Source organism: Mus pahari, chromosome 13 (assembly GCF_900095145.1).
Source record: "Mus pahari chromosome 13, PAHARI_EIJ_v1.1, whole genome shotgun sequence".
Taxonomy (NCBI): domain Eukaryota; kingdom Metazoa; phylum Chordata; class Mammalia; order Rodentia; family Muridae; genus Mus; species Mus pahari.
In genome coordinates, this window is record NC_034602.1 from 91,200,582 (window position 1) to 91,218,422 (window position 17,841).

The 17,841-nt window shown below is 40.8% G+C and overlaps 1 protein-coding gene across 6 annotated transcripts in view; it reads right to left on the reverse strand.

Annotated features, from left to right (window-relative positions):
- The window catches only part of Mapk10 (mitogen-activated protein kinase 10), a 288,159-nt gene that overhangs the window by 6,963 nt on the left and 263,355 nt on the right, over positions 1-17,841 (reverse strand). For 5 of the 6 annotated variants that reach the window (XM_029544976.1, XM_029544977.1, XM_021210549.2 and 2 more), the window contains 2 exons: positions 9,752-9,815; positions 6,890-6,967 (listed from right to left, as the gene is read on the reverse strand). In XM_029544976.1, coding sequence (XP_029400836.1) covers positions 6,890-6,967; positions 9,752-9,815 — 142 coding nt within the window. Of the gene's footprint in view, positions 1-760; positions 1,650-6,889; positions 6,968-9,751; positions 9,816-17,841 lie in introns of those variants that run through there. The other variant, XM_021210553.2, reaches the window with a different exon arrangement.

Sequence of the window (17,841 nt, forward strand, 5' to 3'; positions counted from 1 at the left end):
TATATATATATATATATATATATATATATATATATATATTCAATATATATATTGAATTTTCCAACTGAATTCTTTCAGAATAATCTAGGCTCTTTCTTTATTTATTTATTCATTTATTTTGAATTTTAAAATAACCTTTTAAACTTCTGCAAAAAAAATCCAAATATACAACAAAATAAAAACAACAACAGCAGCAACTACAATACCCAGTGACTTTTTTAACTGACTGTCCAATCAACCAGCCTGGGGCACACAGACACTTTACCACCCCCAAACAATGGAGGATAATGGAATGCCTTGCATTCATTTAGGCTGCCTTTAACTTTTTTCAAGAGCAATTGTCTTCAGAATGCAAAGTTTGCACTTCATTTATTGAGGTTATTGCTAGATTTTTTTCCCCTTTGTGTTCATAGTTTACATTGACTTGTTTTCTATTCATGGCTAGTGCACAGAAATATATCTAATTTCTTTGAATGGAAACTCTCGATACTAGCCAATTGGGAGTTAAACAAATTAAATGATGATGATGGGCTTTAAAATGAGGATTATTATTTTTTGGCTAGAAATGATCTAACCCAAATTATTCATTCATGACTGTTTTTAAAATGGGAATTATTTTCTTGATCTCACCTTCCTAATACTAAATGAGAATGTAAATACAGAGAAAAAACCGGAAGAAAATAATTATTGAGGGACAGTTTCTCCAGTAGCTTCAAGATCTTGAGCCTCAGGTTATTTGAGCTTTAATATTTTTTTTAATCAATTAATCTCAGTTGTCTGGATCACTGGCTAGGTAGGAGGAGGTGTGGCACTGTTCCCAGAATCCAGAAGGCAGAACACACCTGAGAAATGAGGACTGCACAAGAGACTGAGAAACCTCTGCATGTTCTGACAAAGCATTCTTTGCTCTGCTTCACTGGTCAGGAGGAACGGGCGGGGGGGTGTGTGCTGGGGGGTACTGGCGCACACAGCCTCCTGCATATGTTCTACCTCTAACATTCTGTAACATCTGCTTTCAGAGCAAAATTGATGCCTACTCCTGCTTTCCCTTGGCAGACATTACAAATCGATTCAGGAAGCAAATGGCACTGCTACTGAAAACAGATAACCTCAGGCAAAATCAGATAGCAAAGCAGAGTACAACTAGGGACGTACCTGAAGTTTAGATGCATTTTTAATGATATATACTGATTCCAGAAATAAACTTCAGACTTATAAATTCTTCCTTGAACGCACACTTAATTTCCTATCTACAATTTTAAATCATTGCTATAATACGATAGGTTTTGATATTAGAGCCACTTTGCTCCTAAAGAACGACATTGACTTATTCCTCATACCAGATTTCTAATGTTTTGATACAGGAATAGCAATAGAACCAGTATGACAAAAGTATATCATCCTGGCTTCTTATAAAACAAAATGGTATGAAAATGTCAAAGAGCTGACTTTTGCAAGGCATTTCAGTCACTGCTTCTTAAGAATATAGTTTACTGTGTGCACAAACATGTATACCCATGCACACACATGTGCACACATGCAGTGGCACACTGGTAAAATGTTAACGGTTTGCTCTCCAGGGGGGAATCAGTGTGATTTATGGGTACTGCCAGCTTCCCTGTTGTAAATCTTCCCTGATTAGTTTCAAGCTGCCAAATCAAGATCAATACATTCTCGTTAGGGAAGGGATATACACAGTTGTTCACATAAGCAACTAAAACCAGCTCCAAGAGTGTCCCAATCTCTACATGGCACATGAAAACATATTAAACATAACTGTGTCCTTTAAGATATCAATACATATAATTTACCAAATGTTTTTACTCTAAAACCACCTAGTAGAATGTCTAATCTACTATTTTTTGAGATACAGATTGGTTAAGCTTGTGAGATACAGTTTAGGGAACATGTAAAACCAGGCAACCTTTGATTGCTACAGGTAGTTGGAATGGTTAAGTAGGGTCTTAACTTTCTCACTAGGTTAACTTAATTGGCATTTTTTAAAAATAACTAGTCACACGTTAAGGTAATCAGGCCCACAAAAAATTTATGGATGTACATTTTCCAAAATAAATGAAATAAACTATTATCTTATATTTGTGGAAACTAACAGGGCAGATAAATATTTATAATTGTGGTGTAAGAACATACTGAATTACATCCTATATTAACTACATTCCTGTCTTGGGTTCTGTGTTTGAAATAGCCTCAAAATATATTCAGGGAGAAAAACTAAGTATCAATTTTCTAAGGAATAAATTTTTAATGAGCAAGCGAGCACTTAGGTTCTGTATGGTACACAAGGATGAATGCATACAGTTGTCTCAATGGGCTTGTAGTAAATAACAGATAATAAGAAAAGGGCCGTGTGTTTTCAGCACAAGAGCTAGTAGCAAATGCAGAGGGAAAGATCTTACTTGAGAGAAATTATAAAAACTCTTTTTGGACAAAGTGTGTGTGGGAAGGACATAGACTGAGGTAAAGATTACTAAAATGGGTTCTGCAGACCAGTGTCCACCCAGCCTGAGGTGTGAGGGGATTGACCAGTGTCCACCCAGCCTGAGGTGTGAGGGGATTGACCAGTGTCCACCCAGTCTGAGGTGTGAGGGGATTGACCAGTGTCCATCCACCCTGAGGTGTGAGGGGATTGACCAGTGTCCACCCACCCTGAGGTGTGAGGGAATTGACCAGTGTCCACCCAGCATGAGGTGTGAGGGGACTGACCAGTGTCCACCCAGCCTGAGGTGTGAGGGGATTGACCAGTGTCCACCCAGCCTGAGGTGTGAGGGGGTTGACCAGTGTCCACCCAGCCTGAGGTGTGAGGAGATTCTCTGGTGCATGCTGCTACTTCCTCTCAGTGACTGTGGGCAAGCATGTTATGGTGATTATGGAAATTCTCAGTGATCCTTTCTACTTCAACAAGGAACGCCTTAAGCCTTAGCTTCTGCCTGTGAGTTCCTTCCTACACTGCAGACAGAGCATGCGTCTAAGCCGCAGTTTCTGCATCACTCCAGATCCTAAAAGGACAAAGAAGGAAGGATAGAGTGGAGGGCAATTCTTTTCCTCTTCATTTCAACCAATGAAGATGGTTAGTTATGTTCACTGCTAAACTAGGTGGGTTTAGAATAACCTGGACACTAAGGTCCTCCCCTTGGTGTGGCTATGAGTGTGCGCTTTTGCACAAGCTCAAAACTAAGACACTGCCCTGAATCTGTAGCAATCTGGACTTACCTTTTTTTTTTTTTAATGATGGAACCATTTAGATCTGAGGGTCATTTGAAGATGAAACGGGCCTGCTTTGCATTGTGAAATGGGCAAGAGCCTTCTCTGGATGCAGAGGTAGAATGTCTGCATTTACAGTGATATACTTCGTTGTCAAGTGAGCAAGATAGGGAATTGCAATGTTTGTCTTATCTTCATTGTCAAATTGACTGGGTTGGGAATAAAGTGGGATGTTGAAGGCGCCCCTCTGGGTACGTATGTGAGGCCATTTCCAGGGGAAGAACTGAGTGGTCACCAGTCACCTGACTGTGAGTGGGACCATCCCATGGGCCAGAATAAAATGGAAATGAAAAATATCAAGAGCGATACAACCCCATTTCTCTGTTCCTGACCTTCCACAGTGTGAGCAACTCTACTTGGCCACTATGATCCTACCTTGATGAACTCCTGTGAAGCCATGAAGACAAATAAACCCTTCCTGCACTCATAAAGTATTTTTGACCATGGTGACAAAGTTCCTAATTCACTCTCTCTAAGACAAAAGAGATTTGGGATAAAATTGGATATTGACTGTCATCTACGAGTGAGAACAACAAGCAATGGCTGAACTGTCTGTCTGGGTAGCACAGTGGTTATGGATGCCAACGAGTTACTCAGAGAGGAGTTTTAATATGAAAAGTTAGCTAATTAATTAGTTAATTCATCAATGCCTCCCACACCCTTTCCCCCTAGAACAATGTCACATGTGGGAAACAAGTTTTAAAAGTAAGACTTTCAATTCAGTTCTCCTCTTAAATCATCATCTCCGGCCTCCTCCCATGTCACCACAGTCTGAATGCAGGCTACAGTTGAACCTAAATGATCACATCTTATGGAACTCTTTATATTTATAATATAGGTATACAGAAAAAGAGTGTACAGCATTAACACACATAAGGGGATAGCTCAGGTGGTCCTCTAGTGTGTGATCAGTCAAACCTATACAGATGCAGAGGTGTGCCAGACTCTGCAAGGAACAAGGTGAAACTTTTGCACAGTGACTTTAGTCAGAGTCATATTAGTACATAATTGTCATGTTTTGAATATGCTTGACCCCACCCGGGAGTGGCACTATTAGAAGGTATGACCCTGGTGGAGTAGGCATGTCACTGTGGGTGTGGGCTTTAAGACCCTCATCCTAGCTGCCTAGAAGTCAGTCTTCCACCAGTAGCCTTCAGGTGAAGATGTAAAGCTCTCAGTTCTGCCTGCACCAAACCTGCCTGGATGCTGCCATGTTCCTGCCTTGATGATAATGGACTGACCCTCTGAACCTGTAAGCCAGCCACAATTAAATATAATCCTTTATAAGAGTTGCATTGGTCATGGTGTCTGTTCACAGCAGTAAAACCCTAACTAAGACAATAATCATATGTCCATCACTCCTAACATGGAGAGACTAACACTGAGACTTAATGAAAGAAGAGACTGTGCCTGGAAGGATGCATCCCTGTCCACTACATTAGCCTAGTGGTCCAGAGGACCGTAGTATCGACACTTTGCTGAGTATCATTTACCTTAGATGGGCTCATGTCATATGATTTCATTGGTGTCTTACATTCATTTTTGAGAAAACATTGTGCTGCAACAGCTAGGAAGTAGAAACAACCTAAATATCTTCCAACTGAACCATGGTACATACACTTGATGGGTGTTATTCAACTGTAAATGGAAACAAAATCATGAACTTTGCAGGTACTTTATGGAACGAGCAAAGATCATATTGAGCAAGGTAACCCTGACTCATATTCTCTCCTCAGAGGCTCCTGGCTCCAAATCTTCAGATGTGAATACAAAGCCTTGAACTGAAGAAACAAGGAACATGGGAAGGGACCATTGAGAGGAGGGGTTGAGGAGCAATAGAGAGGGGGGAATAGGGTATTGGTGATCTGATGGGAAATGGGAATGGGGTCCCTAATTATGGAGAGGGGAAGGAGATAAATACAGAAGGTGGGAATGGGATAAAATAACAGCAAGGATGTCGGAAAAATTAATAAAAAATTCATACTATTAACTATCTTCCTTAAAGAAAAACCTAATATACAAGCCTGTCTATCTATATCTATATATCTATATCTATATCTATATCTATATCTATATCTATATCTATATCTATATCTATATCTATATCTATATCTATATCTATATCTATATCTATCTATCTATCTATCTATCTATATATATATATATATATATATATATATATATGATTTAAATGAAACTTCCTCATCTAGGCTAACAATGCTCCCTCCAAAGAGAATAAGAGCACCAGACAAAACCACAACACCAGGTATGACAAGACCTGTTTTGATTTTCTGGTCAGGGTTGTCCAAAATAATTCAAACTATTACAGGCTATTGCTACTGCCTTGGCTGCCTGTCGGAGATGGATGTCAGGTCCATATTGCTGAAGACACTATGCAGTTCAGACACATGTCCAGATCCCACTGAGCTAGAACTGACCTGGTCCAAGGACCAGCTTTCATGGTACCAAATGAGCATCCACAAATGGAAGCAACTAACAGACCTACTCAGCTATGATGCTACTGAACCATAACAATGGTCCTCGTGGCCCAGCAACACAAGGGTGAAGTAGTAATGTGTGTACTTTGGTGGTGAGCAACAGCTCTCCAATTGGACACCTACCCAACAAGAAAGACATCATCCCTAGTATTGACTACCCAGGGCTAGTGACGTCATGGATCCTGAAGGAAAACCTACAGCTTCTCTTTGCTAAGCCAGCATAATCCTTAACTATACTCTAAATATTTGTCCTTATGCCCAAGGATAAATAGAGTCATTACCCCATCAAGGAAACTTCTCTTTGCAACAAACAGAAACCATTACAGAAAATCACAACTGGTCAAAATGTTGTGAGTCCCAGTCCCAACAGATACATCTACAGAATAATTCCCGCACCTAAGGCTCGGGGATCATTGCAGAAGAGGGGGTGGAGAGACTGTAAGACTCAGGGTATCAGGGAGTTTTCTGTGAGCCTGTGTCTCCTAGGAATGCCAGAAGTTGCAGCCATTACCGTCTCAGCAGCATGACTTCCTAAACGTGAGCTGAGCGAGGACAACAATAGACATGCCAATGTGAACAAGGGAAATCCCACAAGGCCTTAAATGTCAGGCAGCTTAGGAGTGCTGAGCAGGAGAAAGGAGAAGAGCAGAGTTGGCTGTCCAATCCCAAAGGGTCAGCCCTGAACATATTCCTAAAAGTAATATCACATAGACTGAGCTGCTTATATTTGGGGATATTTATGTACACACAGACCCCCCCACACACACATAAGCATTGATGAAAGAAATAGGCCATGATTTGAAAAAGAACAGTGAGGGGTACACGAGAGTGGAGGGAGTAAAGGAAGGGAGAAATGGTATAATTATATTATAATCTCAAAATTAAAACTATCATAAAAAAATACCCCACCACTGCCACTGTGCTGGCTTATAGAACCAGAATTAGCAGTGTTGAATGCGTAGTTTAAGAAAAGAAAACAAAACGTTGCAATATAGGGAAATGGCTGCGTGATATCTGTTCCCAGGCGCTGTGAGCGACATTGTCTATGACCACACCCGTCAAGGGCCTGAAAGACACTAGCTTCTTGGTTATTCACGGAGAGTGAGTACCTGAAGGTGAGGGCTGGCCTTTGACTACGCCGTTCTTAGTCTTCTCTTCTGAGTTCATTACCTCCTTGTAGATAAGCTCTGTAAGAAATAATCGTCCGTGTTATTATAACAAAAGCAAAGATTCCCTTAATCTACAAACCCATGCACTAGCTAATGAGAAATAACTTTTCCGTGGCATTGAATATAGTATTAAATCACTGAGGATTTTTAATCTTCCTTTTCTATAGTTCCTTGGTCTTAGCACTAAGCTTAGTAAAAGCAGGTCCTCAGTACGGGAAGTTAAGGAAATGAATGTCTAAAAATAAATGAGTTACTGTTTTCTGAACTGATGGTGCTAGACTCCTGGGTGTACTCCCGGGCTGTCAGTTACAGATTTAAACAACCTTGCTTAATTGTTTGTTTGTTTGTTGCTTGCATTTCACAGTATTTGGGTTCATCCTCAGGTCTCATGTGTGCTAGGATATGACCCTCCTTCTACAATGTGTTCCCAGCCAATGGCTTTGCTGTGGGACACTCTCATTTCTTTTCATATTCACTTTCTAGATGCACATTGGTTACATTGTAACCAATCCTTATACCTTTCTTCCAGACTTGTATCTGGGTCTGGTAAAACTAAGCACAACACAAACCCAGGGATTAAAAAGTCATTTTGGTCATTCCCAGACTGGTGACCAATTTTTTTTCCTTGTTATTACAGATTAGCCTCCAGTTCTTTCATGCTGCCGGATTTAGCTAAATATCATTCATTCATTCCCACTCTTAGATAAACATCATTCATTCATTCCCACTCTTAGCTAAACATCATGCATTCATTCCCACTCTTAGCTAAACATCATTCATTCATTCCCACTCTTAGCTAAACATTATTCATTCACTCCCACTCTTAGCTAAACATCATTCATTCCCACTCTTATTGCTTATGTAGCACTGTCCTTCCCAGTACCCCCTCCTCCAGCTTAGTGCCACTCTCAGTGTCTACACTTGCTATGTCACCAGCCCGAGCAATGCCTTTATGTTTTCCCTTTGACAAAGCAACCCTGTGAGCTGACCATCTGCCACCAGTCTCTCCCTGATGCCACTTTCATGGCTTTGTCTTCCCCGTTGACCAGCATGGTCCGTTGACCAGTGGAACCTCTTTATGCCATCCTTGGCTTATTTCTAGCATTTGGTTTCTCCTGTGGCCTCCATCTGGTATTCTCTTTTTCCTTTCTTTAAAAGTCGCTCAGAATCTCCTTCCTTTCCGGTTTCTTCTCATTTCTATTTGATCATGTGACACCATTTGTATTTGGATTTCCTAAATTTGTTCTTCTATGCAGTTAATTGTATTAGTCTATCAATTCTGTGTAGGTTTAACTTGTTTTTCTATTTTGTTTGAGCTTAGGTATAATTTTGAAGCTACAGTATGAGTTTGGAAAACTTTTGCTGAAAAAAAAAAACTGATGTTTTCACTGATAGGAAAATTAGCCTTTTGGGGTCACATGTATTCTATCTAAATTCTCAAATTTTGTAAGTTTTGTAAGTGTATATGTTAACTATATTTAATTTGAAAATGTTTAGAGTACATTTCAACCTTAATTTTTTTTTTAAAGATTTATTTATTTATTTATTTATTTATTTATTATATGTAAGTACACTGTAGCTATCTTCAAACACTCCAGAAGAGGGCATCAGATCTTGTTATGGATGGTTATGAGCCACCATGTGGTTGCTGGGATTTGAACTCTGGACCTTCGGAAGAGCAGTCGGGTGCTCTTACCCACTGAGCCATCTCACCAGCCCTCAACCTTAATTTTAAATTACATTTTGTTTATTCAGGAGAGAGGAGGCATAGCCGAGAAACAACTCTGAGAAGTTGGTTCTCCCTTTCACATGTAGGTTCAGGGTTATGGGGGTTTGGAGGAATATCATTCTCTCTGAAGATCCATCAGTTTAGCCCTCAAACTTAATTTTAATTTTTTTGTAGCAACATAGAAATTTAATATTTAAGTATTCAAATGGAGTTTGACTCCATGACAAATGCTTTGCATCTAGATACTATTTTACAAAGTTGTCCATAATTCTTTTTTTTTCAAGCAAATATAGCATTTCTGTTAACATAAATGCTGATAAGCTTTGGGAAATTTTAAAATAGTTTCCCATTTGTATTTCATTTACTTATCGCAGTACTAGAGACTGAACTTAGACCTTACATATACCAGGCAAAAGCACCAGCCCCATACCAAGCCACTGGAAAGTCACTTCTATAGGGTGCTCTACAAGAGGAAGCTGCACGGAGCTTGTATCAAATACAGGGCATAAATGGTAGGATCATTTCTATGTTCTGAGGTCCAGTCAAGCAAGTGTACATATTAGCAGAGCACAGTAGGGCCATTTCTATATCCTGAGCTCCAGTCAGGCAAGTGTACATATCAGCATAGCACAGTAGGGCCTTTTCTATATCTTGAGCTCCGGTCAGGCAAGTGTACATATCAGCCTAGCACAGTAGGGTCTTTTCTATATCCTGAACTCCGGTCAGTCAAGTGTACATATCAGCATAGCACAGTAGGGCCTTTTCTATATCCTGAGCTCTGGTCAGGCAAGTGTACATATCAGCATAGCACAGTAGGGCCTTTTCTATATCCTGAGCTCTGGTCAGGCAAGTGTACATAGCAGCAGAGCACAGTAGGATCTTTTCTATATCCTGAGCTCTGGTCAGGCAAGCGCACATAGCAGCAGAGCACAGTAGGGCCTTTTCTGTATCCTGAGCNCCAGTCAGGCAAGCGCACATAGCAGCAGAGCACAGTAGGGCCTTTTCTGTATCCTGAGCCCCAGTCAGGCAAGCGCACATAGCAGCAGAGCACAGTAGGGCCTTTTCTATCTCACCTTTCCACTCTTCGATGGTGTGCTCCCTTTCATCCAGCTGCTTATCGTATATCTGAGGTGGAGGCTGCAGAACAAAAACAAACATTGCTTTGTGATACTTGGTCCAGACACGACTGCACCCTGATGACTTGTGGACATGCAGTCTCCACCCATTGGTCCTGGTGGTGGCCTTGGCAGCTAACCTCCACCACCGCCTCCCAATCTCCAGGAAGGACTTACTCACATCCTGCTCTCTAATAAGACGGCAGAGCTCATACCCTGAAATCTCATTTGCCAGAGGGAGGAGCAGCTAGACTGCGCACTGTGTTACAGAGAACCAGAATTCCGCTCTCTGCTCACACGGCCTGTATGCTAACTCTCCTACATCCATAGCTCTGGCTTCATTTGCAGCCTGAAGACTCTCTGTTGCTCAGTAAAATATAGCATGAGTCTGCCCTGCAAAGCAAGATTCAGATTAAATTAGCCTTTCACTTTCTTGAAACATTATAACATGCTTTGACATAGCTTGACACCAGGTATTGAAACGGTTTTGCTCTGGCCCCTGCCGGCAGAAGCGATTTCTAGTTTACCTAGAAGGGGGACACCATGACCCCCGGAATGACCCCTATGTTGCATTCTCTGAGGAGAAGACTTAATTTACGACTGATTTAATACAGTCACCACTCTTGTACAGAAGTCACACATGACAGGCGGGTTCCCACAAAGCCACACACCTCCTAGGATGGCAGTTCTCATGAGTTTTGTTCCTAGTACATGGACTTGGGCAAGACTGCTGAATTAGCTAGAGAGCTGCAATGTAAGCAACACGACCCAGAACGGCAAGCCAATCCTGAAAGAGCACATCCGCAGAAGGTGGAGGATGGTGAGCAAGAGAAATTGACCAACCAGTACAGGCAGGAATTACAGCACTTCCGTTGGCATGAGAAAAGGAAGTCTAGAACCAGTCCTTGTCCAGAAGCAAAAGCCTTTTGTTTGTTTGTTTGTTTTTTGTTCATTTGTTTGCTTGGTGTTTGTTTTTGTTGTTTTGTTTCTTGAGAAACTAGAAGAGTTACAGAGTCAGAGAAACTCACACTTAATAGAACATGGATTTAAGGAGGGGAGAGTAACATGGTAAGGAGGGCTTTTTATGAAGAATTTTCGCACACACTTGCTTCTGTGCAAGGTTTATTGGCCCAGGAGACACAACCAGAGCCACGTGGCCTTTGTTGTTTCATTCAGAATCTCTGACAGCCTGATGAGGGAAACAAATATTCACGCTAGCCCTGGAGTTTTAGGGAAGCTCCCATCCCACAAAAGCAGCCTGCCAGAAAACTGAAGACTTTGTCCAAGTGTGATAATAAAGCAAGTTTGTACTAAAAATAAGCTATGTCGGAGCTGTCAGTCATCTAGCATCTGGGACTGCTACTGGGGCAAGTGCATCTATCAACTTCTGCTCTCTGTCTATTCAGATACATCCCAGAACGGTGGTGCTGCTCAGTGGTCAGAACACTGACTACAAAGCAAAAGGCGGCCTGGGCTCCACCCCAGATCCCAAGGGAGAAGCCCTAGATGCTGCCTATGCAGTCAAAAGACTAGAGAATCAAGCGCTGCAGTGAGACCTGACTGAAGACGGATCTTCTCTCTCGAACTATGAAGGACTTCGAAGTAATCGGAATGCATTGATTGAAAAAAAATGGGTAAAACTGAGCTATTTTTGAATATTGATGAGACTATTCTTAAAGTAAGCCACACAAAGAAATCTGGATTTGAAGAGATATCTTTTTTTTTTTTTTCGGGTTTTACGAGAAGCAGGGTTTCTCTGTATAGCCTTGGCTGTCCTGGAATTCACTCTGTAGACCAGGCTGGCCTCCAACTCAGAAATCCGCCTGCCTCTGCCTCCCGGGTGCTGGGACTAAAGGCGTGCGCCACCACGCCAGGCCTTGAAGAGACTTGCCACGTGGCAGACCTGCTGTGATTGCGCCTCTTCCCAGGAAGGTCTGAAGCTGTATTAGGTCCCTCGTTCAAACTGCTGTGTTCAGGAAGCCTGCAAGAGCATTCGCAAATGTATGGAGCCCCCGGAATCCTGTGTTCCCCAACAACTTTAGCCCTTTAACAAAAGACGGAGCTCAGAATGCTGTGTGACTGGCTCCCCCATGGATGAGATTTTTCCATTCAATTTCAAAATTGAACATGACTTAAGAGAACAGTTCCTGCCAACGTTCATAAATGCCGTTCTCCGCAACAAAGCTATTTGAGGAGGTTTCCTGCAGCCTCAGCGTGCGGGGGTTGCTGATGTGCAATGCATTAAGCACACAGATTCAAACCACAAACTACAAAGAGTAGCAACATGCTAAGTCGGGGATTTTTGCTGTCAATAAACCAAGAGGGGTGTTTTAAGCACTTTTGTGTTTATAGTTACCATTTTGATGTATAAGTTCTCTGTTTAAAAAAGAAGAAGGAGAAGGCGGCTTGGGTCTTGATTTGGGGTTTTCCTGAAGAGAAGAAGGGTGCATTCATATAAACACATCACCGAGATGTCAGTATAAAAGAGTTTTTGGCCAATAACCAAAAGACAGTAATGTCATAACGTACACACTCATATGCCTGTCCTGAGGAAGCAGTCATTAGCACACGATGTTCCATAGTAACCCTGCCTTCACAGGAGAAGGAAATGTTTGGTGTTTGGTTAGTGAGTTATTCTCTTTCCCCTCCTTAGTAAGTGGAAAGGTTTTTCCTTTGGTAGGTAAACTCCTAGAATGTAAAGAAATTAGGAACAATAGTAAAGAAACATGGGTATATTGTGGAGAATTACAGTTTCACTGTAAATATTATCACTCATTTATTAATCTATTGAATACATTTATTCATTAGAAACTTAGGCTGTGTGACGGTCAGTGCTAGCTGTCGATTTGGCAGGGTGTAGAATCAGCTGGGGTAATGGGCATCTTTGCATGCGCATCCATAGAGAATTATCTTGAGGAGAAAGACCCATTTTAATTGTAGGGGGGACCAACCCCTGGGGAGGGGATTCTAGCCTGCATCAAATGAAGAAAGAAAGCTGAACGTTAGCATACACCCATTGGTCCTGTTCTGAGGATGCTAACAATGAAGCAGGCTTCTCCAGGTTTCTGGTACCCAGACCTTCAACTGTGATGGCTTGTACCCTTGAACTAGAAGCCAAAATAGACACTTAAGTGGCTCCTGTTAGAATATTTTATCATATCAACAAGACAAGAAACTCAGACTGATACTGAGCATCTAGTATGCTTGAAAAGGAGATGCCAAAATTGAATAATTTGATGACCAAACTCAATGAGCTCACACTTAGAAAGTTTTCCATTCTTTGAAACTGCTACCATGTACAGAAATATTATTAAATATGAAACAGAATCTAAAATGTTGCAAATTCTAATAAAATATGTTCAGTGCCAATATAAACAAGTATAACAGGGGGAAACATACAAGTATAATTTTCTCACTTATACTCTCTCCATTCTCTTTGAGAGGTTAATAAATGGATATTATTATTATCTTTCTAAGATAAAGCATCTTTATTTCCCAAGAAGCCATAATTGTCCTGACTGTCTATACACCTTAACAGTCCTCAGAATAAAGAAACTACAGCGAATTTTCAAACACATATAGTTACATGAGTAATTAATTATATAATTTTATTAAAAAATTATAAGAATTATCCAGGCCAAATGGAATTTATTCTGAAAGAACTTATATTTTAGAAGAGCACAGATGCATAGTCAACGCAATGACCACATTTCCCACTTTGCCAAAAAAAAAAAAAAAGGCCACTTGATGCTCATTGCCTCTTTAGTTACTAGTAAGCTTCCCTACCTTCACTCTCAAGCATGATGAGTTGGAAGATACACTGGGATGTTGCAGATGCTGTGTTAGAGAGCTGAAGGATATAATTTCATGGCGAATTGAGGAGACATAAGTGGTTTGCATGTCAATGTTTTTCCATAACTCAGGCTTAAACTATCGAAGCTGTAAGTTTTGCTTCTCCAGGATAATGTCAACATTTTCTTCCAATTTTTCAACTTTACGAATGTAAAACTCAGGGGTGGAGAGGTGGTGAAGTCAGTGGTTCAGTGCGATGACTGCTCTTCCTAAAGGACTCAAGTTCAGTTCCCAGCACCTCACCAGATGGCTCGCAATCACTGTCACTCTGTCTCTAGGAGACCTAACAACAGCTCTGACCCCCATGGGCACCCATAAACACATGCTGTACATTCACACAGACACAGATACATATATACATGAGTGAAAATAGNTCTCTCTCTCTCTCTCTCTCTCTCTCTCTCTCTCTCTCTCTCTCTCTGTGTGTGTGTGTGTGTGTGTGTGTGTGTGCGCGTGTGCGTGTGCGTGTGTGTGTGTGTGTGTGTGTGTGTGTTTGTGTGTTTTAAGAATGTAAGATTGGCTCGTGGAAGAAACTGTATAGAAGAATGCAAGTCTCCACAGTCAAATAGCATGGCACTAGTTGTCAATCTGTAGTATACTTGCTGGTAGGATAGCTTCTTATTAAAGGAACTCCTTAACCATACCTTCCCGTTCTCTAGTTGATCACTACAAGCTAAAATGTTCTCTTTCTTGTATGTTCTCTTATTTGTATAACACATATTTAATTACAACATCTCTATTAAACTTCACATGTCATTTCATTCTATCCTTAATCTTCTAAATAATAGTGTTTGAGCAGTTTCATGGAAGCTCTGGAAGATAGTTTGTGGAGGAGTAGTCAGTGCTACCTTGAGTCAGTTTGCAAATGAAAATACAGAAACACAAAGAGCAAAGGTCATTTTTTTCCTGATCAGAAAAATAGTTAAGAAAAAGCTAAGGGTAAACTTTACAGTTTCTCAAAGGAAAAGACGGGGTGGATGAATTCTTATGAGTTCCAGAAATAGTATATAGGATAACTTAACACTTTCAAACTACTTTAATTAAAGACAAGTTTGAGCCTGTGACTCTAATTTCTATCCCCATGTTGTGTGAGTTCCCATGTGTAACTATGTCTGAAAACCATCAAATGCTAGTCAGCACTTAGATTCCTAAATATTTTCTGTCAAAATGTCTTGGACATCCATACTTCTACACTGACTCTCCAACCAGATGGGAAATAGAAACAAGAAACATAAGCTGAGCAAGGTTGTTCCTGGAATGATGTCTTCCGTGCCAGTCACGTTCTGACCTATGCAGCAGCCACCTAGCTCCTGGTCCTTGCCTTCTGCCTCTTGTCCCAATTGGGCTTCTCCAACTTCTGTACTGCTCACTAGCCAAACATGTCAGTGAAAGATTTATAGCACCATAATGGTGTGTGCATTCTATATTAATTCAAGAGCTATCCTCAGTAAAGGATATCCTACCAAGTTAAAACATATTTTGCTTTTTTCTCTTACTAAGCTTGGTAGTTTGATTATTGCTAAAAATGCATATCTTGTTGAAAGATTTTTTAACCAAGAAATTTATTTTAAATACAAAATTGGATAGATTGCCAAGTACATTTAAGGAAACATCCAACTTTAAATGTAATTTATTCATACAAGATTGACACTTTAAGAAGAGTTGAAACGTGTAATGAACAAAATGTTTTTTAAAATTTCTCTTCCTGATCAGGAAAAAAAATGTAGACGTAGTTTTAATCTAGCAACATTGGCTACTATGGCTGGATTACAGACGCACCCTTAGCACACACCTTCATCCCTCTGACAGGTTTTTAATCTCAAGCAATAACAATAAAGTCAGTTTGTAGAAGGAAGCACCCATGTTTAAAAGTGATGTCTAATTGGGTTGCAAAGTGATGAATCAGAGAAAGATTTGACTGAATAGGACACGACCAACTCTCATGAGAAGAGAGAGGAAAAGGAAGATGCTTAAGAAGAGAGCAGCGCAGAGACAGGAGGAGGCAGTTCTACTGGGAGAGTTGGACAGAGACAGTTTGAAGAGAGAACAAGCTACACACAGGTGAAGACATAATGAGCCAGAGAATGAGACGGGGTCACAAGATCAGAATAGATTGCTAGAGTTAGGTTGATGTCAAGCAGAGCAATTCAAAGAGGCCAGGGGAAAGGCCAGATTGACTCAGCTTGAAGAGCAGCTTGAGCCAGAACAGCTGAGTTGAATCAGTCAGCCTGTGTTCAGAAAGCACTAGAAAGGCTGAGTGTATTCAACAGTAAGTCTGAGAGGCTGGAAACATTCTAGGCCTGGATAAGATTGTATGGAGGCCAGCAGCTTCCAGGATGAGGTCTAGGTTAGGAGATGGAAGCAGTGAGCCATGGAGACGACAATTACCTCAGGCAAATAAAGTTACGTTTACAGACAAATGCACGCACTAAGTCATAGGCAGCACTAGGTCACATGTGCCTCCACGTTTTCATCCCCTCCTCTGGCCAATATCATATTTTAGACCATCTCTCCCATAAAACCAATCTTCAGATATTGAAATAAATCACTAATTCCTCAAAAGCACAGACATTGAAATTGTGGATGCAAAACACATGAAAAACAGAACTTTTGATAGCAAAAACAGACAGACAGACAGACAATAATCTCCCCCAAAGAAACAGAGAGCTATGAACTGCCTGACAAGTGACTCAGAATGATTATTTTAATAGTCTAAAAGTTTTTGAAAGGGCACACAAATTATGGAATCAAGAACATAGTTAATGATCAAACTAGAAATCTGGCAGGGGCAGTGGTATTATTGGAAGGCCTGGCCTTGTTAGAGTAGATGTGGCCTTCTTCAAGTAGGTGTGGCCTTGTTAGAGTAGGTGTGGCCTTGTTAGAGTGGGTGTGGCCTTGTTAGAGTAGGTATGGTCTTGTTGGAGGAAGTGTGTCGCTGTGTGAGTACTCCTCGAAAAAAGTTATCAGCTCAAAGCAGCCTGCAGTAAGTATGAAGTGTTTTCTGAAAGCTTTATGTTGATCACAAAACAAAAAAAAAAAAATCTGCAGGAGATCGACAAATGTTAACATGTGAAGGACCATAATAGTAAGAAGCCAAATAACCTTATTTTTAAAGTGGGTAAGCTGGATACAGTAATATGAACTGTGGTGTAATCCCAGCTCTGAGGAAGTGAGAGTGGAATGGCGGTGATTAGCCTGAGCTATACTTAGAGTCTCAGGTTAGCCTGGGCTATATATACTTAGAGTCCCAGGTTTGCTTGAGCTACACTGAGAAAGACCATTCCTCAAAAGAGTTCATTTTTTAAAAGTTAAAAAAAAAGGGGGGGGCGAATATTTGGAAAAACTTAAGGGAATGTTCTCAAACATCCAAGTGGTCTGCGGAAAATCTGAAGGATCACCGATGAGGCTAATCTTCATTGTCAACTTGAGAGAGAGAGCTAGTCTCCCTGAAGCACCGAGTGTATATGGATCTCCAGAAAGGTTCAACAGTACAGAGAAGATTCACCTTGAATGTGGCTGCTGAGTTGGGGTGCCGGAACACATAGAGAGGAGAAGGCCAGCCCACCCCTCTGCATGTGCTTCCTGAGTGAGGATGCAATGCACTACCTCTCTGACTTCCCTGCTGTGACTGCCTGTACCCCTACACACTGAGACGGAGTAAACCCTTCCTCCCTTAAGTTGTTTTGTCCTGTACCTGTCACAGTGACAGGAAACGTAGCTGATGCTGTAATTACCAGAGAAGTGCACATTATAAGCACAATGGTGTAGGTGCTGTGCTACACACATAACATTCTAGCACTTAGAATCTGGGGCAGGGAGACTGCGCCCTCATGACAAACCTGCTTCGGCTCTATAGGGAGAGCCTGTTTCAAATCATCTACAACAAGACAGGGAAACAACACAATAAAAACCATACAAACAACAAAAGCTCATCTTACACCTATAGAGATGGCTCTTATGAAAAAGATAAATCTGGAAGAGAATATGGACTCTGGTACCCTGTAGGTGGAATGGCAATTCGTTAGCCATATGGAAAGCAGCTGGGATTCCTAAAAAAAAAAAAAAAAAAAAAAAAAAAAAAAAAAAAAAAAAAAAAAAAAAAAAACAGAGCTAGAACTACCATACATAATCCAGCAATTCTATTATCCAATAAATAGCAAAAAGGAAATTGAGTCAGCATATCAAGGAACATCTGA